At 40.9% G+C, this 23,611-nt stretch overlaps 1 protein-coding gene and 1 non-coding gene across 2 annotated transcripts in view; both read left to right on the plus strand.

Moving 5' to 3' along the window:
- The first annotated feature begins 4,325 nt into the window (after positions 1 to 4,325).
- WDR43 (WD repeat domain 43) overlaps positions 4,326 to 23,611 on the plus strand; it is a 46,609-nt gene continuing 27,323 nt past the window's right edge. The window contains exons 1-5 of the mRNA XM_045979632.1: positions 4,326 to 4,576; positions 13,160 to 13,297; positions 16,229 to 16,350; positions 20,562 to 20,682; positions 21,446 to 21,585. Of these exons, the coding sequence (XP_045835588.1) occupies positions 4,352 to 4,576; positions 13,160 to 13,297; positions 16,229 to 16,350; positions 20,562 to 20,682; positions 21,446 to 21,585 (746 nt within the window). The 5' untranslated portion in view covers positions 4,326 to 4,351. The remainder of the gene's footprint in view (positions 4,577 to 13,159; positions 13,298 to 16,228; positions 16,351 to 20,561; positions 20,683 to 21,445; positions 21,586 to 23,611) is intronic.
- LOC123926275 lies at positions 21,051 to 21,135 on the plus strand. Its single transcript, XR_006815203.1, has one exon. It is a non-coding gene; the product is annotated as a small nucleolar RNA SNORD53/SNORD92 (small nucleolar RNA).

Raw genomic sequence — 23,611 nt, forward strand, 5'->3', positions numbered from 1 at the left:
AACTGCACCAGCTAGGTGCCCCTGTGAAGGATTTTAAGTAGAGAAGTGGAGTGGTCAGATTAATATTTTACAAAGATCATACCAGCAGACTGGCATGGAGAAAGGGAGTCCAATACAAGCATTGGTGGCAGTTCCAGTGAGAGTGACAAGGCACAATAAGAACAGACGTGGTTAGAATTGGATGGAGGTAAGGAAATTGAATAGAGAATTATTTAAGAGATAAAAAGAGAATCTGGTGATTGATCAGATGTGAGTTATGTGTTTGGGCAGAAGTGAGATATGGGATTGGTTAATAAACAGGGCTTATTTCTGACTTTCTCAAGGGGCTAACTAGATGGCTGGTGGGATCACCAACTGAGGCAAAGGATATAAAATAATGAGCACAAGTTGGTTCAGCTGTATGTAACATCACCCAAAATACTATAGTTTAAACAACAGGGATGTTTATTTTCTCTTGTATAAAAGAGGTCCGAGGCATTGGTGCAGGACTTATATCATATTTCAGGGTCTCTAGTTCCTTCTGCCTTGCTGCTCTACTCTTCTCACCATGTTGTTTTCTCCTCAAAGTCCATCATGGATGCTCTAGCTTTTGGCCATAACATTTGAGTTCCAAGAATTAAGAAGAAAAAAGCAATGAAGAATAGCATAACTTTAAGGATATTTTTGTACTGGCTGCTAGTCATATGGCCTCACAATTTGTAGAGAAAGCTGGAAAATGTATAGTCTTCATTCTGGAAATTCCCTTGCCCAAGTAAAGAAGTTCCCTGAGGCACCCTGATGTTAGAGAGTAAGAGATAAGGAAGAACCAAGAGAGAAGACTGAGAAGAAGAGCCAGAGAAGTAAGAGGCAACCCAGAGAGGTGTGAAGTCATGGAAGGCAGGCATGCTAATGACAAGTCACATGAGAGGCAGACTTAGAATGGACACATATTTAGCAATATGGAGGTTAGAGGTGGCTCTACTGGGAATTTTGGGGTAGTGGTGGGTTGGGATGAAAGTCCCACTGGAAGAGAGAGATTAAGAAAATTAGACTACTGAGGTGCCAGGGTGGCTCAGTCGGTCATGCGTCTGTCTTCAGTTCAGGTCATGATCCCAGGGTCCTGGGATCAAGCCTAGGTTTGAACTCTCAACTTAGCGGGGAGCCTGCTTCTCCTTCTCCCTCTGCCTACTGCTCTGCCTACTTATGCATGTGCTCTCTCTCTGTCAAATAAATAAATAAAATCTTAAAAAAAAAGAAAATCAGACTACCTTTTTTTTTAAGGAAGGAAAAGATTGGTAGAGTGACTATAGGGGGAAGTAAGGTAAAGGAAATATTATTTTTTAGGAAGAAAGAAAAAAAAACCAGTATGTTTATATGTTAATGAGAAGGATTAAGCTGAGAAGTAAAATTGATGCTTGTAGATAGAGGAAAGACTTTTTGGAATAATGGGATCTAGAACTTATGTGGAATGGTCGCCTTTTCTAGGGGCATGGAAAATCCATCTGGAGTGCCAGGAGCGATGGAGTACAGTTTGGTTAGAATTCATGGTACTGGAAGCTTGTGGAAGTTTTCTTGTGATGGCTTCTATTTTCTCAAGAAATAGGAAGCACAGTCATTCACTGAGAGCAGGGAGAGAGGGATAGGTTTGAAGTGGTAGGAGAAGAAAGATATGAATCAGTATCTAGGAGAAGAATGGAAGTATGAATGGGCCAGGGAACAACTGATAACTTGGCAGCATTGACTTCCATGTGAAGTTTGTGACCATGAATTTAAAGTGGATATGAATCATAATAGGAAGCTGTGACTTTTCTCTCATTGCTTTCTGCTGCTTCTGGGCAGAGAGTTAGATTTGACCAGGCTTGCACTTTTACCACAGAAGGACAATGATGTGGGAAAGACGCAAGGGATTTGAGGGTTGTAATGATTGAGATTAAGATAAATTTAGAGGAAAGAGCAGCCATCAAGGAGGAGGGGTGAGGGTAGGTGAAAAGACTAGGATCAATGGTTTGACAGTTGGGTGGGATAGAAGGATTGCCTGGAGCCTGGAAGTTGGCGGGAGCAAGCTGGAAAGACAGGAGTCAGTGGTTAGAGTGGTGTGGGAAAACTGAGACTATGAAGGGAGTGCAGCTATTGTAATGATAAGGTCTGAGATATGGGACTGAGACCCATGGGAATAAGTGGCTGGTGTAGGGTAGAGGCCAAGATCATTGAAAGGATCATAGAAAGGAAGGAAGTCAAGGAAAGACATTTTGGGTATTGAAGGGTCATCTACGTGAACTCTGTATAGTTTCATTGGGTCAAGTTGTTCATACGCAGAGATGACTTTGGTTAGAAACCCAGCTCCTCCTCCACTGCTCAGCTCTATACCTCAGTTTTGTTACCTGAAGAACGGAGATATTCACAGTTTCTACACCCTAGGGCTATTGTGAGGACTAAATGGATTAATGGACATAAAACACAGAGAACAGTACATACCGTGAGTGCAATAAGCTTTTATTTTATTTATGACTACTTTATAACTCTAGCTCAGACTTTTCTTCATACAGACTCATATATGCTCCATTATAACAGAAATCCTTGAAAACTTTTATGAAAATCCCTTTTCTGTATACTCTTACATCCCTTTTTCTCTTCTACTTTCCATAGTAAGTCCCCTACCCCAAATGCTTTTGTTTTGTTTTGTGTGTGTGTTAAGATTTTATTTTAAAATAATCTCCATACCCAGCATGGGGCTTGAATTTATAACCCGGGTTTAAGAGTTGTATGCTCTGCCTTCTGAGCCAGTCAGGTGCCCCTAAAATGCTTTTGAAGAGTCACCAATGACCTTGATGTTGCCAAATCCTGGTTCATGCTCAGTCTTCGTCTTACAGCATTTGACATGGCTTTGATCAAGTTTTCCTTCCTGAATCCTTACAAAGATTTGATTTCCAGGACATCTCACTCTCCTGGGCTTTCATCTTACCCATTCTTAATCTTCTTTGCTGGATCTTCCCCTCCTCCTGACCTTTAAAGATTGCACAGTTTGGGGCTAAACTTTCTTTTCTATCTATACTTGCACCCAACCTGATCTGGCTAGTCCGGCAATTTCAAATAGCATCTGTATGCTAGTGCATCCAAATTTACATCTTTGTGATCTTTTGTAGCCAACTCCAGTCCCCCAGGACCTCACTGTCACCTGCCTCCTCCCTTCACAGCCCCAGCCCCCACCACTCTGGGGACCAAGAGAGCCCATAGCCAGTAGGGGCCAGTGAGGGTCCTGAGGGAGGGGTAGTCGCACAGGCTGCCCCCAGCTCCCTCACTTGACATGGATTTCAGCTTACTCATACTTAACGGTCCAAAACAGTATTCTCGATTTCCACTCCAACTAAACCCATTTCCCCAATCTAGCTGATGGTATTACCATTCATGAGTTTGCTCAGGCCTTGGAGTCATCCTTCACTTGTCTTTTTCTCTCCCTTTGCAATCATTTAGCAAGTCCTGTTGACTTTTAACTTCAGATTCTATCTGAAATCTGGGCGCTTCTCCCCACCTTTACTGCTTTCATCTGAGTCTGACCCAGCACTGTCCTATATCGTGTCAGTTTTCCTTCTTGCCTCTTTACCGTCTCCGTGGAGTCCAGGAGGCCTTTTAAACATGTACATGTTTGTCATTACAAATAATCTAAAACACAAATGTTACCGTGGCACTCCCTGGCTGTAAAAGTTTTAGTCTCCCCATATCCCTGAGGGTGGCGTTTTTTGTCTTTCTTGCTGGGCAATAAACTGTGGGCAGAATAATATTAATCTGACACTTCTCGAATCACAATGCATAGATTTGGTGAAATATGGCGGACAAATTATCTATTTGATGTAGTAACATGGGATTAATCCTGACGAAATGGTGGGTGGGAGGACAGTAGATCCCACCGTTACTTTCACACTACTATGACTGAATAAATTGTTATATGTATACATGATTACAGCCTGGAAGTGGTTAAGAAAAACCAAAACAGTTGCCACAATCACGGCGCTATAAGTGATTGTCTCTTAAACACTGAGTTCAATCATGTTATTAAAAAACAAAACAAAACCCAACCTTTTTCTTTCTTTTTCTCTCTCTCTCTCTTTTTTGTTTTTTCAAAGTAACGGGCGTGCTCTCCAGTCTGCAGTCACATCCCTCCACACGTCTCCTCTTCCAACCAGTACAAATTAGCTCTGAGCTCTCCAGGCCACCGTCCACAGGTCGGGCCTGCCCAACACCCGCTAGAGACGAGAGGAGCCACTCCCTCGGGCCTCTGCTCTCCCTCCGCCCCACTTCCTCCCTCTAGGCTCCGCCCCACGCCGGTGCGCAGGCGCACAGGCGAACACGTGGCTGCCGCGGAGCCAGGGCAGCAATGGCGGCGGGTGGCCGTGGTGTTGCCGACCCCCTGTCTCCGGCAGGGGTTCCGTGCGCCTTCTCCCCGCTGAACCAGGCCTACTTCGCTTTGGCGTCTGCCGACGGTCAGTTGCGAGTGTGGGAGACCGCCAACAATAGGTTGCACCAAGAGTACGTGCCTTCCGCGCACCTCAGCGGTACCTGCACCTGCCTGGCCTGGGCGCCAGCGCGACTGCAGGCCAAGGTAAAGCTGGCGGGACGGCGGGGGGCGGGCGTGTGCCCGGACTCAGTCTCAGCTCACCCCTGGTCCGACGGTGCGTGGCCCGGTATCTCGCGCGGCCCTCCGAGGCCCCGGTTGAGGAGGCACGGAGTGCGGCGGCGGCGGCGCGGACTCGATCCGCTCCGCCAGTCCCGCGTGCGGCCTGCCCGCAGAGTAGCGATAAAGAGGGCGCGGCCCTATTGGACGGGCCGTAGGCTGGAGCCCTCCTGACTGGCTCCATGCGGTCTGCGCCCCGCGCCCCGCTGTCGCCGGGGCCGCCATGTTCGCGTAGGCCCCCAGTTCCCCAGGGCGGCTTCTTTCTGCGAAGCCTGGCGCAGCAACATGTGCTCTTTAGCGTCCTGGACTTTGACAGAGCCCCTTCTTGGGGCTGTAGTACCCTATTCTGATTTCTCTAGCTCATCGGCTTTGCCTTAGGAGATTGGAATGAATAAGTCTGTTTCCTTGCTTCCGGACACCCCCCCCCCCCCCAACCCTTGGGTGCAGGCTCACCACGTGTTCTCTTCTACGTCCAGTGTGTGGTAGTCTCACTCTTGAAACTCTTGACTTTCTCAGGCTCGTTTCCATTCTCAGTCATTTGAAACTTTATGCCTTTTTTTTTTTAAACCTCTGCCCTTTTATACACCCCCTTTTAGCCAAGTCTGAAGTCTGTATTAGGATGTGGAGGTAAAGTGAAGTAGTCGATTTAATGTAATGAATGTGAATTCAGGTGAAGTTTCTCTGAGACAGGACATTGCCGTGTTAGGAAAGGCTTTTTTGTTAGGGCCCCATCTCAGGTAAGATGTCATTCACTGTTGAATCACTCGACCACGTCTGCTCTAACGCAGTTGCACGTGGGTACTACAGGTATAGGGTAGGCAATCGAATTAGTCTAATGGGATTTGGAGGAACAGGTATCGTGAATGTTTAGCTGACACTACGTGTAAAACTTCAAAAGCTATTATTCAAGACAGATTTTTGACTCCCATCTGACTACGGTGCGGTAAATGTGTGCTAAATTTTTAGGTTGAAAGTAGGGGTACATCTAACTATGCTTTGGGTGAGTATGTTTAGGTATTTTTCGGATCTTAAGATAGAGCTTCTTAGTTTCTAGATGAAGTGACTTTAGTTAATAAATAAAAGAAACCTTTATCAGGGCTCTTAAGTCAAGGCGAACTTGGACTTCGGAAAAAAAGAAACATAGCCATTGTTAAAGTTACAGCAGTCTGCGTATTTTTCTTTTTTAAAATTGTTTTCTGTGTTTCTATTTAACAGTCCTGTAAAGAGATGATAAGACTGATGCTGGGGGAATACATGGAGCAATGATTAGATGCATGGATCCAAGCTCTACTGCTTACTTCTGAATCTAGGTTTGGCTTCATAGTGGTGATTGTACTTCTAGTTTCTCGTTTGTAGAACAGGGAGGGGTGATAGTACCCACCTCAGGTTGGTTGTGAAGGTGAACGTGGTTAGTAAAGTAGAAATATTTATTAGTGTTATGTAAGTGCTGCAAGTGTTGGTATTAATATCTCAGATTTGTATGGTTAGTCCTTGCAGGTAAATAAAGGCTAACTTCTTGCCTTGTTTGTGAAGAAGAAACTGAGACTCTGGAAAATTAGTCAGCTTGCATAAAAACCAGAAATAGAACCAGGACTAGAACTCAAGTATTTAGAGCTTTGTGCTCCATTATCTGCAACAAATAATAATTAATATTAGGATAGTAAAAATTTGTTGCCCCCCCCCTTGCTTTTCTATTGACTTAAGTCACAGGATATGCCTCAGGAATAAAACTTTGACCTTATCTTAAATTTCCTGTTGAAAGTCAGAGTTTGGATTATGTATACCACTCTGAAATAGTAGAAAAATATCTGGATTTGGTTTCATATCTAGGACTCAACTCAAACTTGCTTTTGTCACAATGAGCAAGTTACTAATTTGGAGGGCCTCATTGAAAAATGAGAATTTGGCTACTTAAAAAAAGTTTGTATAGGTTTCAGTATTCTTCTATCTGCATGTTTTCATTTTAGCCACACAGCTCTATGAAATGTCCTGAAATAAAATTTTTAAAAACTGAGAGTCAGAGCTCAGGAAGTTCCAGGTGACTTCACCAAATCTTTAGTAACCAGTAAAGAGACCATGACCATAAGAATCAAGGTCCCCAAATAAATAAAATCTTAAAAAAAAAAAAAAAAAAAAAGAATCAAGGTCCCCTGACTCCTGGTCCACTGTTCTTACACTGTAACCCTAGATCTTGAGTCACAGAATTGAGAGCTAGGAGGAATATAGAGAGGACATTTGGTCCTCATCATATTGGGGATGTATCCTTCTAGAGCATCAATTTTATTGAAGATTAGAGGGAGAAGTGGTTCTCTTAAATGCGCACATTTTATTTATTATCCTGTGTTTATTACAGGATAAAATTATAAAGTCATGTGATTTTTTTTAAAAGCTAGAAAATGAAGAGCGACTTGTAGCAGCTGCTTCAGTCTCTGGTCCCGGGTCCCTGGGTTAGGATCCTTGCCACTGAAGTTTTAAGATGCCCTCATTTTATTAAACCTATTTAAATCTTTGAGGATTAGAGTATAAGTCTTGGTAAGGATGATATTCTGAAGCCTGTGTTCCCAACAGCTTAATTAAGATTTTTGTTACTCAAACATGAAGTAGAGATTATGCTACCCACCTTTCATGGTCCTTTGAGAATTAAACGAGGCAGTGTATATGACTGGTGTAGTAAGTGCGTAGTAAATGTTAGGTGTTATTATTGAATGATACAGTGAGCATTCTCTTTGGGCTCTTTTAATAATTTACTGCTACATTCCTCAGTGTAAATCATTTTATAAGAGTATCCTGTATCTGGTTCAGTAATTGGCAATCTGCCACCCAAGGACAAAGTTTGGTGACGTTACTCCTGTGAGTAATAAAATGAATTAGTGCTGGGTTACTTGGGTAAGAAGAGTTAAAGTAGAGGTTCCTGGATGTTTAGAAAAACCGTATTGTTTTCTTGGCCAAGAATGATCATAATACCTCACATTTATGCCACAGAAGTTTTTGGATGGTTTTTGTACATATTAAATAGCTGAGTATTTCATTTGGTTGATGTAGCCTGGGGGGGAAGAGGACCTCAAATGATAAGAAAAGTGCAAGGAGACACATGGTTGGACTGTAGATGGATGCTGTTTTTAAAGCTTCTCAGGTGTGTGTGTGTGTAAACTGAGGCTGAGCTGTTAAATGATATGTCAGAGCCACAAAATAAGTGCCTGAGCCCCACCTAGTAACTGACCCTATTTTGTTGCCCCCTAAAATCTCTCAAAACTTTTCACTTTCCTTCCCTAGCTGGTGTATAGCCCTGAAGAAACAGACTTTGTCTCCTCTCAGCTACCATGCTGCTTTGCTGTTACTGCAATTAAAATGATCTCACACAGCTTAGTTCTTGTTAAACGAAGCACATGGCATTTCAGGCATGAGACAAGGCAAGCACAGTAGCATTAAGAATGTTTCTTTGAAGAATCTGAGTTGAGTATCCCCATTCCTATCCCTTGGAGATGTGGTGCAGTCTCTGTATATTCCTGAATGTGTGGTGCTGTATCTTAGGGTCTCTCCAGTATGTAAACTTCAAAACAAGGAAAAGTGTGCAGATTAGATACTCTTGGCAGGAATAGAAGGTCCTGGTTATTAGAATTTGTTTTTGATATAAATACCATGTAATTACATGTAAAATGCACACATTTTGTTCATTGTTACCCATGACTTAAACATTTGCCAGAGAAATGACCTTAAGGTGGGCCAAGAAAAGGCATAGGAGACTAACTTGCAGACTGAAACTTGAAACTTGGGCATAATTTTCAGTGTCTAGAGGTCGGGATTTTTCAAAATTAGGTTTTGATCATTACGAAACAGGTTTAGTGGGTTGTGATAGAGTTGAAAAAATGAGTGTAAAAAAAGTGAATGTATTTTGCATGGAAAGGATAAGTTTCTTGTGGAGCTGCTTTCAGTTATATGTACATATATTTTTATGAGTGTATGTACTAGCTCTCAATGTAAACTTTTCTTCCTTGGGATCTCAGTCTAAAACGTCATTGCTTACTTGATCAAATTCAGACTTCTCAGCACTTTCCCTTTTTCCTCTTTGTCTTCACCACGTCTGCCCTATGTCTTGCTTTTGTAAATCATGCACTTAACCCCTTGGGACTCACTCAGCCTTCTGATTGCCTTCTGGATCAAATGCTGATAAACTTTTTCAGACTGGTGCTACTTTTTTTTTTCTTTTAAGATTTTATTCATTTATTTGAGAGAGATACAGCGAGAGAGGGAGCGCAGTGGGAGAGGGAGAAGCAGTATTCCCACCAAGCAGGGAGTCTGGAGCCCGATGCAGGGCTTGATCCCAGGATCCTGGGATCATGACCTGAACCAAAGGCAGCTGGTTAACGACTGATCCACCCTGCTGCCCCACGGTGCTACTCTTTATTGCTTAGCCTAGTCCGACTTTCACACTGAAAAAGACTTTTTTTTTTTTTTTTTTAAAGATTTTATTTATTTATTTGATAGAGATCACAAGTAGGCAGAGAGGCAGGGAGAGAGAGAGAGGGAAGCAGGCTCCCCGCCAAGCAGAGAGCCCGATGCGGGACTCGATCCCAGGACCCCGAGATCATGACCTGAGCCGAAGGCAGAGGCTTAACCCACTGAGCCACCCAGGTGCCCTGAAAAAGACTCTTGAAAGAAATCACATTTTTGGGGTCTTCACTCCTGGTACCTCTAGAAACTCCAGTTTTTTAGTCACAGATACGAACTAAAGTTTTAACCCTTTTCATTATTTGGTGTATTTACATGTAAAATGAGTGTGCACATAACCTTGTGCTAGGTACTTCAGAGGAAGTAAAACTGAGTATGATTGAGACACAGCAAAGAAGAAGTGGACAATTCAGATATACCGTGTCTGTAATGCAGAGCACAGTATGATGTGTGCCTTAAGAGAAAGAAGAGGTGGGGCCTGGGTGACTCAGTTGGTTGAGCATCTGCTTTCAGCTCAGGTCATGATCCCAGGGTCCTGGGGTAGAGCCCTGTATTGGGCTCCCTACTAAGTGGGGGTCTGCTTCCCCCTCTGCCAATCCCATTCCCCACCGTGCACTCTCTAAAATAAAGTCTTTACATAAAAATATAGAAGAGGTTTTTGTAGAGAGATGAGAGTTGGGGTGGACCTTGAAGCATGTATAGATTTTTTAACCAAAAGGAAATTGAGGGAAAAGCAGTTCCCAAGTTGAGGGAAAAGCAGAAGCAAAATGGGAAGATGTTAGTGATTAGGGAATGTAATATAAAAATTGAAATTGGAAATAAGGTTGGAAAAGGTGGTCTGGAGGCAAATTGTAGATGCCAGTACAATGATTTATTCTTCCCTGGGGAGTCATTGAAGTTTTTGATTACAGGAGCAACAGATTCTGAAAGAAAATGCTGACAAAAGTCTGTCATAATTTGTAATTATCAGCACTAAATTCTTGGTTTCAGAAATACTTGGTAAGGGGTAATATTTAAAACAGATTTTACTAAAATACACATTGCTTATATAAACTTATCTGGGTGACCTGTTCAGACATGCTCATCCTGCTCACTGGGGAGTGATTTTTTAAAAAGATGGTCCAGCTCTGCAAAAATATGCTTGAGTAGTTCTTTGAGTTGCATTAATTGTGTTATTATTTAGGCTTGGACCATTGATCCTCAAAATTGGGCATAAGTTCTGTGGATGCTCCTCCACTTGCCTCTGCTTGCTTCTCCCAAAATACACAGATTTTGTTGGTAGGGAAAATAGGGTTTGAATATGTTAATGATTAATATATGAAGTTTCTTAGTGCTTTTAATTTTTTAATTTTTTAAAATTTTGTTAAAAAATCTCCATGGCCAGTGTGGGGCTTGAACTGGTAACACAAGATCAAGAGTTGGTACTTTTCCCACTGAGCCAGTCAAGCGCCCCTTTTTGTGCTTTTTTTTTTTTTTTAAAGATTTCATTTATTTATTTGTCAGAGAGAGAGAGAGTGAGCACATAAGCAGGGGGAGCAACAGGCAAAGGGAGAAGCGTGTTCCCTGCTGAGCGGGAGCCGGATGAGAGACTCAATCCCAGGACCCTGGAATCATGACCTGAGCCAAAGGCAGATGCATTTGTATCTGCAGAAAAGCATACATGTATTTGGAACAGCCTCTGTTTCACACATTAGAAACGTCAGTGTGAAATGATTTTAACTTGATTTGGTAAAACCAGGAGTTGGAGAAATAATTTCTAGAATCTTTCAGAGAAGAGTTTTCTGATGAAATGTAGTAGGAGGTTGGTACACATTCCCCTACTGCCCTTGCCTGAGATGGGCGTTTGTGTTCATAACCTTGTGCTGAAACCATATCTGCCTTGTGGGATCATTCAGAGGTGGCTTTAGACGTTCATTAAACTGAAGGTGGGACCTAGGACATTGCTTGTGCTAAGGTTTCACTGTTTCAGGAATTTAAGGGTTACTGATAAAACCATCAGATTTTTTTATACTTTGGCGCTTTTTTTTTTAAGATTTTATTTATTTATTTGACACACAGAGAGAGATCACAAGAAGGCAGAGAGGCAGGCAGAGATAGGAAGGGAAGCAGGCTCCCTGCTGAGCAGAGAGCCCGATGTGGGGCTCCATCCCAGGACCCTGAGATCATGACCCGAGCTGAAGGCAGACTCTTAACTGACTGAGCCATCCAGGTGCCTCTTATACTTTGGCGTTTAATCATAACTTCTCTTTGCGGTTTATTAATGTAGATACATTTCTTAAGACTTACAAAATGTGTAATTTTCTTTGTATAAAAGTTACCTTTTTTGTTAAATATTTTCACTTTTTGTTGACCTTAATGTGTTAAGTGAAGAAAATTCTTCAAATGTAACATCTCCATAAGATTAACTAAATGAAAATAAAATGGAAAATGCTTTCTAAATCTACTTGTTGATATTCTTTTTATTTTAAAAAATATTTTATTTATTTATTTGACAGACGGAGATCACAAGCAGGCAGAGAGGCGGGCAGAGAGAGAGGAGGCTCCCCGCTGAGCAGAGAGCCCGATTCGGGGCTCAATCCCAGGACCCTGGGATCATGACCTGAGCCAAAGGCAGAGGCTTTAACCCACTGAGCTACTCAGGCATCCCGATATTCTTTTTTTAAAATAGTTTTTTTTTTAAGATTTTATTTATTTGTCAGAGAGCACACACAAGAAGGGGGGAGCAGCAAGCAGAGGGAGAAGCAGGCTCTCCGCTGAGCAGGGAGCCCAGTGCGGGACACTCTGGCTCAGGATGCTGAGCCAAAGGCAGATGCTTAACAGACTGAGCCACCCAGGCATCTCTACTCCTTGATACTCTTTATACACTTTTAACATCATAGTTTTCATTGGTGTATTTTGGATTAGGTAAAGTTTTACATATCCTGGGCTTCTGCTTTGTGCTGTAGAGCAAAAATCTTGCACTATTGAGAAAATGTTCTTTTTCCTGTGGTAATGGTCTATTTTATGTTAAAAGAATGGATATCTCAGAGCTTTATACTAAAGCACAGGCTGGCAAGTTTTAATTTAAAAAACATCATGTGGTAAATAAGTTCTTAAATTATATGTTTTCAGCACTGTAAACTTTTTTTTTTTTTTTTAATTTATTTGACAGAGAGAGACCACAAGTAGAGAGGCAGGCAGAGAGAGAGAGAGAGAGAGAGAGGGAAGCAGACTCGCCGCCGAGCAGAGAGCCCGATGCGGGACTCGATCCCAGGACCCTGAGCCAAGCCGAAGGCAGCGGCTTAACCCACTGAGCCACCCAGGCGCCCCTCAGCACTGTAAACTTTGATGTAATACCCTGAAGTCGTGATCATTGATTGTCTTTGGACTGTCAGCTTCAGAACTGTTTTTGATGCAAATCAAAGCAGTCTTGTGGCATTTGACACTAGGTTGGAACTTGTGCCTCTTAAGTGATTAGGATCACTAAGAAGACCGCATGGAACTTTCGGACTATCCCATAATTCTCACACACTAGGGCAACTTCTACTGTGCTCTACTAGTTCCGACTGTTTTTTGGCTGAGACTGAAATAAATGTGTGTTTATAAAAACAAGTTTGAGTCCCCTTTCCCGAGAACGAAGCTAGAACACAGGAGAGATGAGGAGGAAAAAGGGGAAATGTTGGTTGCTTGGCTATGGCTCTGTAGTCTCTGCTTGGGAATGGAGACTTCATTTGGTCCTGTCACAAGTGGCTCATTTCTGAGAGGTAGAAGCAGCAGTGAGGCTGCTTGGACCTTTTAAGAGAATACCAGGAGCGTGTCCTATTTGTCCCGTTCCTTCCAGAGAGGGAGGGGAGAGGGACAGAGAATTACAAGCTCTTCTTTTCCATTGGGGTGATTTTTCCCCCCCAAATAGTGAGAAAGCATTTGAGAGTGAGTCATCTGTCCGCCCCCCACCCCCCGCCAATGTTAAGTGTCTTTTGGTAACAGTCACATTTCATTTGTGGGTCAGTGGGCATTTGTATTTATGCATTAATGATGTCTTGTGTTTGAAATACAAAATGAACCTTTTCTTTTCCCCCCCAGGAAAGTCCCCAGAGGAAAAAAAGGAAATCAGAAGCTATAGGAACGAATAACCAGATTGACTTGTTGGCTATTGGTACAGCAGTTGGTAGTATTTTATTATACAGTACAGTAAAAGGAGAATTACACAGTAAATTGATAGTAAGTATAGATAAGTGTGTTTGTGTGTGTGTGTGTGTGTATTGTATATAAAAGAAATGGGGAAACTGATCATTAGAGATTTAAAAACAAAACAGAATAGTGTTGTAGGATCTTTATTACAGGGGCATTTTTCTGCCCCCACATTTAAAATTGTGAACAGTAATATTTGTTAATAGCTATAATAGGTAACATAATCCTTGTTACAGGTGAGAATATGAAGAACTGTTGGCTAGATTTAAAATAAAGGGTAGAAAGAGTTCTAAGTACCACAAACTGACTGCAGGAAAGAGCTCACCACCTCTAGGGAACAAATGAGGGAGGTGGGATTACTGCTGAAACACAAACCTTTGAGGAGCAGATGTTCTCTTTGCTTGCGGTCCCTTGTGGAAGAGTGGCCCCATGGGCTTGGAGGCCAGACCTCTGAGGACAGAGCTCTTAACTGACTGCTGGTGTCCTGGAAGGAAGGGGAGACTTGTTCCTCTGGTGTTGGAACAGTTGTATATTGGGTTCAGCTTCTACCAAAAGGATTGCTCTGCTGGGATGAAGAAATGCTGGGCTGATGCACACTAGGAGACAGGATGGAACAAGTCCCTTGTTCCTCTTCCAGCTTTGTCTGTCTCTAGCACCCCTTATTGGCTGTGCCTGCTGGCCATCTAGCTGGCAAAGCAGGAATGTGGTCTGTGGAGTCTAGCCCCACCGTCACAGAGCAGAGTGAGAGCTTGGCACTCCAGGGCAGTGATTTAACTTAGCATAATTTGTTTTGGACATTGTCTGTTACATTACGTGTTTGGTGTTCACTGAACTTCTGTCTTTGTATAGGAATGCTTCTGTATATATGAATCAGTGTTTTCTGTTTTAAGTAACATTTTCCATAGATAATTTGAAACTACATTAATGTTGAAAAGGGGAAAAATTATTCTTACATCACCAAGAGATGTTTAATAGAGTGTGTATTTCATTGTGCATATGTTTAATTGAATTCTCATCTATTTTGTATCCCGATGTTTTCCATTAAATTACAACATGAGCAGTTTTTGTATTTGTCAAGAACTAGTTACAAATATTTTCTGTGACTGCCTAAAGTCCACAAAATTGGGTAGTCCCTTGATGATTTAACTATTACTGACCATTAAGGAGCCTTCCAGTTTTTTGTTGTTACACATTTTGTTTGCTGTTTACATGGATTCCCAAAATTACTGACCTGTAATTAATGAGTGAAAGGGTTTTTTTTTTTGTTTTTTGTTTTTTTTTTTTAAAGATTTTATTTATTTGACAGAGATCACAAGTAGGCAGAGAGGCAGGCAGAGAGAGTGAGAGGGAAGCAGGCTCCCTGCCGAGCAGAGAGCCCGATGTGGGACTCGATTCCAGGACCCTGAGATCATGACCTGAGCCGAAGGCAGCGGCCTAAACCACTGAGCCACCCAGGGCGCCCTGAGTGAAAGGGTTTTAATGTTAAGGCTTTTTATGCATGGTATTCAAATAGTTTCAGAAAGTTTTCCTAATTTTATGTGTCACTAATGGAAAGAGTACCTGTCTTCCAATAGCATTATTTGCGCCATTGGAAATAACCATTAAAACACCAATAACGTTAACAAAAGCCCAGTTGATTTGATATATGAAAAATTTTATCTGACTTTAAATCTGCATTTCAAAGTACGTTACTTATTTTCATGTTAAATATTATAAAAATACAACTGTAAAGCGAGTTAAAGCATTTAGAGGTATAGATAGTAAGGGAATTTCTCTTATTTCCTCCCTCCTCTCCAAGTCAAGTGTTGTCCTCATGCAGGCTTTTACCCCACTGTAGCTGGGAGCCCATCCTTTGATTTGATCAATCGTTTGTGGTGAACAGGTGCCTGCAATCCATGCAGTGTGATAGCTGCTTTAACTAACTACTGTGGATGTGGACATAATGCTAATGAAACCTAGAACTCCTTTTTAAAGTTTTTTGTTTGTTCGTTTGTTTGTTTTAATTTGACAGATGGCAAGAGAGGGAACAGAAGCAGGGGGCTTGGTAGAGGGAGAAGCAGGCTTCCTGTGGAGCAGAGAGCCTGATACGGGGCTCAACCTTAGGACTCTTGGATCATCCGAGCCAAAGGTGGACACTTAGTTACTGAGCCACCCAGGCGCCCCTAGAACTCCTTTTTAGATTTTGGTATTTCATGGGATTATACATAAATCTTTAACAGGGAATGAGTGTATTAAAAAATAAGCAACATGATCAGAATAAGGGATGTTGGGATTATGATTGGTGAAGTAGAAGGGGATCAGTCTTTGGAACCGAGGTTCCATCCTGAGATTGACTCCTTCTAGTTATGTGGTCATGGGTAAGTAGCTGAACTTCTCATTTCTTGAATGGGTATTCTATAACCTACCTTGCATGCTTTTTCGGGATTTAGATGTAATAGTATATTGTAAATCATAAACTTTGGCCACTGTCTTGTCTTAATGCTGGCATACCTGTCAAAAGCAAGTGGCATTTAGAATTAGCATCCTTTGGGGCACCTGGGTGGTTCAGTTGATAAGAGGCTGCCTTTGGTTCAAGTCATCTGGGATAGAGCTCCACAGTGGGAGGCCTGCTTGTCTCCCAGTCCCCCTGGCTGTGTTCCCTCCCTCACTGTCTCTCTCTCTCTCTCTCTCTCTCTGTCAAGTAAATAAATAAAATCATTAAAAAACGAACAAAGCTAGCATCCTTTGACTTAATGATGTGGAAGTGTATTTTTTCGGCAGAGAAGAGAAAGTTAACATTTGATGAATTTATAGATGATTTGTTTCAGTTTTGATACTAGAAATGGATAGATGTAGGTTAGGATGTTTTTAGTTAGGTTAAAGCCTGACTTTTTTGTTAACTGTTAGTAGTGATTCTGGGATGTGTAATTATGTTATATCAGGTTGTTTTTTTTCTTTTAATCTTTTTTTTTTAATCTGTAGAGTGGTGGACATGACAACAAGGTTAATTGCATACAGTGGCATCAAGACAATGGCTGTTTGTATAGTTGTTCAGATGATAAATATATTGTGGAATGGAATACACAGACATGCAAAGTAAAGTGGTGAGTAATGCTGAAGGTTCCATGGTACTGGAGGGGTAACTTGGTTATTGTTGGAAATGCATTAGAGTTGGACAAATCGACTGTTCTTGGTGGTAGGTCAAGTTTGATACTGAACACGGAGAGGAATGTAGATACTAAAGAGGTTATAGACTTTTCAAGGAATTTTTAATCAAATCAGGCATGCAAGATTTTAATACACGAATGTTAAGTAATGATACAAGAGTGAAATAATTGCACAAGAGATACCATAAGATAGCATGCGGGTACTGGTCGAATGAGTTGGATAGCATTGGCAAGGCCTGGTGGAAGAAAAGAGATTTCAGTTGGGCCTTCTAGGAGAGGTAAGATTTGGATAAAGAGGGTGGGAGAATCCTTTTGAGTGGGGGGAAGGGTGGTGGGGAGATGAGAAGACTAAAGGCTAGGAGAAAGGGAAGTAAGATATTTATAGAGGATTTACATACTAGGGAATAATGGCTGGTAGAGGATATGGGCCAAAGTATTTTAAGAGTCTGGCCTTAACACTCTTCTGGTTCAAGCACTTAATCCTGTGATAAGCTTTATAGTAGCTGTTCAGTGAATGTTGAATTGGTTCAACTTGGGCAGATGAGGATGGATAGGAAGGATAGGAAAATGATAGTAGGAAGGATAATGATACTCATGATCTTATAGCTAATAAGTGGCAGGGAAGAAGTTCTTTCATACTATCTTGAATTCTGGTACAGTGTTTTTCTACTGCATTAGAACTGTTTTCTTGGAGTTTTAGATTCTGTGTCATAAGCAGGAGAGCACCACTGAAGGTAATGTCTTGGGAATAAAGTCACCAAGATAATGCTTTAGGAAAAGGTGCTCTGCCAGTATTGTGTACAGTAAATGGAAAGGAGCTGATTCAAAGGCAGAGAAGTCATTAAACAAAACAAAACAAGGCAGAAAGGCCAGATTCCAGGTGGTTGTAGTAGTTCAAGTGTGGGATGATAAAAGTAGGAAGTGAGAATGGAGAAGATACCAACTAAGAACATTTGGGTAGCATGGAAGGGGTTATTAAGTAACAGACATAAGTTAAATGTAGCTCTTCATTTTCAGCTTTGTGAACTTCCTAGGTGAATAGAGGTACAGTTTAGAACAAAATGGTTTTGAGTTTTCAGAGAAGTTGAATTTGAAATAATACATGAAAGGCAAGACCCAGCAGATGGGGTGGTGATAGAGGCTTAGAATTTGAAGGGGGTTTGGGGCAGGAAGTGCAGATGAGCAGGTCATCTGCCTAGAGTTTCGGTATTGTGTGTCTCCGTTTACCTGTGGCAGTAGTTTCCCACTGATGACTGTCAGAGACACCTGTGCAGATTCTCACCCACTGGGTCTGGGGTGGGGCCCTTGGAACTGTATTTTTTAAAATGCTGTCTGGATGAGAGTTCATAATGTCAGGTCCTTCACATAGGGGCTACCAGTGTTCAAGGCTCTGTTCACTTTGTACACAGTGTTGGATTTAATCCTAACGCTGTGTGGTGGGCTCTACAGTTGAGAAATAGGATTTAGCTCTCGGCCTCTCGCCTCTCCCCTCTCTGTTCTCTGAGTATTGGTACATTACAATTTTCGATGAAGGGCTAGTCATTGTTTGCATTAGATATCATTATAGATGAGCCTTGTACGCTACTCTACCAGGTTTATATTATTTCTGGGCATAAAACTCTTATTTTCTTGGGGGTGTATAATTGCCTTTTGTTCATTGCTTAATTTCCTATATACTTACCATTAGCTCCATGCTCACAGTAACATATTATTTTGGGGCACATTCGTTAATCAGTTACATTATTTTTTGACAGCTTCCCTCCAGTTTCATCTGTTTCTTGGAGGACTTCTCCGCTTTCCTCCAGGATCTGCTGAACAGCAATAATCCTGGGATATTCTTACATTATCATCCTGAAAATTCTTTTGTCAGATGGAGCCTCTATTACTTGGATCCCTTTTTCTCTTTGTTGGTTTACTCTCCTCTTTTTTGTAAAACACACCAATCGGTAGCTTCCTAAGAAAAGTATGCAAATGGTAAATTTCGTGGGATTTTCCTTGTCTACCAGCACCGTTATTGTGTCCCCATGGTTGATTTATAGTTTGAAGATAATTATAGGCTGGAAATAATTCTCTCTCAGGATTTCAAGCATTGGTTTATTGGTTTATTTATTTATTTTTATTTATTTATTTGTTTTTGGTTCATTGGTTTTTAGCTGTCAGTACTGGTTGTCCTTATGTTTAGTCAGTGAATTACATTGGCAGTCAAGAGACCATTAGTCCGGGAGATCTTGCTCTTTTTATTTTAGTGTGTGTTTGACCATTTCATCCCTCTGTTGTCTTTGATCTTTCTCTAAGTGCAACCTGTTGTTACTTAGATGTTTTATCCTGGGCTAATCCCTTAAGTTTATTCCCTCTTATTTTCCCTTCTGTCCTTTTCTTTTGTTACTGGGAAGATGGCCTCAGTTTCATCTTCCAAATCTAGGGAATTTTTCTATTTCTCTAACCATATTTTTAACTTCTGGGAACTTTGTTTTTGTTCTCCATTTCCTTTTTATTGTACCATGTTTCTTTCACGAGTATAATATTTTCTAACTCCCTGAAGATAATAAGTATAGGATTTAAAGTATTTTTCTTTTATTCCTTATATCATCTCCCTCTTGAGGATGTGTTTTGATTTTTATTGATTTTAGCCTCTGTCTTTTAAGGCATTCTTCGAATGACTGAGGATGGCTGCCTGTCATTATTTGAAAATGAAACATTAAAAAGCTGATTGGAAGGCCCGTGTGGGTGGGTGGCTCAATTGTTGAGCTTCATTTGTAGAGTGATGGGGAAGCCTTCAGATGTCAGTATGTGTGGGTTTTTACTTTGGCACCAGTCATATTTCCTAGAGAGGAATCTTTTAATCTAGAGCTTCTCAGGCTCTGGTGTGCATGTGAATTACTTGTGCAGATAGAGCTGATTCAGTAGGTCCAGTTGGGGTTTGGGAATTGGAAATCTTCTAAGTCTCCAGGTGATGCCAGTGTAGGAGGTTATACTGTAAGTTGCACAGTTCTTAATGGGGGATAGAAGAAAGCTGTGGCAGTGGTGTTAGTTCTGTCCCGGCATTTTAGTGCTGACTGGGGAGGTGGATTCAGGGAAGCTTGTCAGGTGGTGATCCTGTCTTTTTTTTTTTTTTAATATATATGTTAAGTGAATAGGTGTGGAATAGGGAATATAAAATGTAGCAGCTCTGGGAATTGATGAGAAATTGTCAAAAGAGTTAGGAGCTGGAAAGGGTAAGGGAGAAGGTCTACGCTATTGCTGCATCTCCTTGCGTACTAGTGAGGTTGAGTGTTTTCATGTGTATTGACAATTTGAATTTCTTGTATGAATTGCCTGTTTATATCTTTTGTGTTTTTTTATTTTGAGTTTTTTTTAACTTGAGTTAGTTCTTGAATATAGAGCTTATGTGTTCTGAATATTAATCCTTTTCTTAAAGTTTATGTTTTTGGTATTTTCTAGCCTTTTGCTAGAAAGTTTTTTGTTTTTATTTACTTACTTTTTAAAGATTTTATTTATTTGAGATAGAGAGCTCAAGGGGGTAGAGCGGGAGGGGGAGAGGCAGAGAGAGAAGCATATTTCCTGCTGATCAGGGAGCCTGATGCAGGGCTTGATACCAGGACCCTGAGATCATGAACTGACCCAAAGGCAGACATTAAACCAACTGAGCCACGCAGGTGCCCTTAGCCTTTTGCTTTTAAATTTATGACTTACTTTGTGGTACAGAAGTTTTATTTATTTAAATCAGGTTATTTTTGCCATTATGATTTGTGGTTTGTAACTGCTCTGGAAGTCCTTTCCAGAGGGATGCAATGGACTTGTGGTCCTGGTATACAGCCTGATAGTTCCCGGGGTATTAAAATCTACCTCATATGTAGATATGTGGTAGATATACATATACCTCACAGGACACAAAACTACCCAGTTTACATTCTTAAAACTCTGACTCTTCCATTTTCTGGAACCTCTTGAGAAACTCTGTTTTATTGGGCAGGCTTTACCTTAGTGCCCACGGTTAGTCACTTGACACAGGCTTTTAAGGACTGCAACATGGCATAGAACCTTAAGTGATATTTTTAATGCCTGATTTGCTTCTTTCCTGTCCTTTTGCTCTCAGTAAAGTTTTCTCCCTATTCACTGAGACGTTTTTGTTTCTCTTCACAAAACAGCAAATGGAAAGGCGACAATAGCAGTGTCAGCTCCCTGTGTATCAGCCCAGATGGAAAGATGCTGCTTTCAGCTGGTCGAACAATCAAACTGTGGGTTTTGGAGACCAAAGAAATCTACAGAGTGAGTGAATCAAATTAGTTGTAAGCCTAACAGTCATCTAGAGTAAGTATGGAGCAGGGCAGGAAGTCTGAACTGTAGCATATTGTTTTAAGAATACAGATTTGTTTTCAGGCATATCAAATAACAGAATCAGTAGATAAAAGTTAGTCTCCAAATCTGGTTTGTTGATACTAAATAAGTTAGATGTGTTCATTTCACGTGCATTTGAGTAGAACAAATAAGGAGAATTTGAATTAAAAATCTTTTATTCTGCTGTGTAATGATAATAGTTTTGGTTTCTAGCTTACCTCTGGCAGGTAGTACATTTGTAGTATTTGACTGTGGAGATATAGTGTTACGTTTTGAGTGTGCTCAGGGGTGTACTTTTGGTGCTGTGATGATGCCCTAAAATTGTGGTTTCGACTCACTGAGAGTAAAATGAGGACCTACAATTCCTTGGCTGTGTCTGAGCACCCAGGCACCCCTTTAAATATGGATTGAATTAAGTGGATCTTTAATGCAAAAATGGAAGAAAGAGAGATTGTGGGTAGGACCTAAGAGAACGACATTTTGATTTTTCAGTATTTTCAGATGGAGTTCTTAAAAGTGAGAGGAATGTAGCACAAATAACCCCAGTTGCTTAGAATTAAATTTAGCTGTTACCTTTACCTGGAGTTCTGATTTCAAATATGAATCATATATATTGCTTATGGTCCACATGGACTCTTTTAATTTTTTTTTACTGCAATGTGCCCTCTCCTAAATGAGATTTAACTTTCTCCAGCACTTCACAGGCCATGCAACACCAGTTTCGACACTCATCTTCACTACTATCAGACCTCCTAATGAGAGCCAGCCCTTTGATGGAATCACTGGTCTTTATTTCTTGTCTGGAGCAGTACACGACCGGTTACTTAATGTCTGGTATGTAGTCTTTTGGATCTGGGAGGTAGCATTGCCTTGAAAGAATGTGTCAACTTGTATGTTTAATACAAGTGATGAATGTGAGTCTTACTTTATTGTATTTAGTATTAGATTTACCTTTACTGGTAAAGAAGAATTGAGCCTGCCTAAAAAACCAATCTTTATGAGAAAAATTTAAGAGCATTATATGATAGAACCTCCTCTTTGTTTGTTTAGAGGTAGAACAGTCTGAATATTTTTGTGACTGGGCAAATTATAAATAATCTTCTTTTAAAGATTTGGGATAATCTCTGATTTTGTTGAAGAAGATAGGACTTCTGGGTTAGTGCAGTAATGTCTACTGACTGATGTTTTACTGAGGACATTTAATTCCTTGGCTTTGTATGAAAATTCTCAGTTAGGCCCCCCCCCGCTTTTTTTTTTTGCTTTTTGCAATGGTTGCTGTTCCTAATTTTCCTTGAAACTTCCTTTTTGAAAATTTATTTATTTATTTTGAGATTTTAAGTAGTTGACAACCAGTGTGGGGCTTGAATTTACAACCCCAAAATCAAGAGTCATGTGCTCTATTGACTGAGTCAGCCAGGCACCCTTGGCACTACTTATTTATTTACTTACTTATTTAAATTCAGTTAGCCAACTTATAGTACTTCATTTTTGATAAGATTTATTAGTTGTGTAATAACACCCAGTGCTCATTACATCACATGCCCTCCTTAGTGCCCTTCACCCAGTTGCCCCATACCCCTGACACCTCCCTTTCCACAGCCTTTCCTGGAATTAAGCGTCTCTCATGGTTTGTCTCCCTCTCTGATTTCTTCCCATTTAGTTTTCCCTCCCTTCCCCATTGTCCTCTGCTCTGTTCCTTATATTCCACATATGAGTGAAACCTGGCACTACTTTTTTTTTTTTTTTTAATTTTTTATTTTATTTATTTGACAGAGAGAGAGATCACAAGTAGGCAGAGAGGCAGGCAGAGAGAGGAGGAAGCAGGCTCCCTGCGGAGCAGAGAGCCCAACGCGGGGCTCGATCCCAGGACTCTGAGATCATGACCTGAGCCGAAGGCAGCGGCCCAATCCACTGAGCCACCCAGGCGCCCCGGCACTACTTTTAAAAGTAAAAATTAACTTGGTATTAAACAGCTATCAGAAAGTTTTTAATTTTAAGAAAAATAAGAGTTTTCTTAGATTCTATGAGATCTGATGGTGACGGTTTTTTTTTTAAATAAATGGAGATTTAAAAGACATGTAGTTTCTCATCTTAATAATCATTTGAGGATGTTCTTGACCATATAAAGTTACTATGAATTTACACCAAATAATATTCATGTAGAAGCGGCCCTCATCAGATAAATAATCCTGACATAGTTGGGTGGGACAGGTTCATGAGGCACATTGTGGACCTCTGTTAACCTTCAAACTATCATCTGAGCCGTAGTTCCTAATTACGCCTCTGATAATCACATTGTGTTGGTTTTCTGTCCTGTGTTTGGATTTTGAGATGTGCCTATTGGGATAATTCCTTTTAGTTCTATGTATTAGTAAAGCCAGAAAGTTAAACACTACCAATGCCTCCTGATAGTACTCAGGTGTTTCAGTCTTTTATTCTTTTAAATTTTATTTTTCATTTATTAGAGTGCGTATGTTCACGTGCACAAGTCAGGGGTGGACAGAGGGAGAGGGTGAAGCAAACTCCCTGCTGAGCAAGGGAGCCCATTGTGGGGCTCAGTTCCCAGACCCTGGCAAGACTTCTTGTTTTAAGATCTATTTTCTTAGTAACTTTGAAGTATATAATACAGTATTGTTAACTATAATTACCATGTTGCACATTAGATCTCCAGACCTTATTCATTTTATAATTGAAAGTTTGTACCGTTTCACCAACAGCCTCTCTCTCCATTTCTCTTGCTCTCCAGGACCTGGGGTCCACCATTCTCCTGCTTCTAGGGGTTATGAATAAATAGCACATATTCAAAGTATACAATTTGATAAAGTTTAACATACGTATATATCCATAAATTGTTACCACA

Source organism: Meles meles, chromosome 15 (genome assembly GCF_922984935.1).
Source record: "Meles meles chromosome 15, mMelMel3.1 paternal haplotype, whole genome shotgun sequence".
In the NCBI taxonomy this organism is placed as follows: domain Eukaryota; kingdom Metazoa; phylum Chordata; class Mammalia; order Carnivora; family Mustelidae; genus Meles; species Meles meles.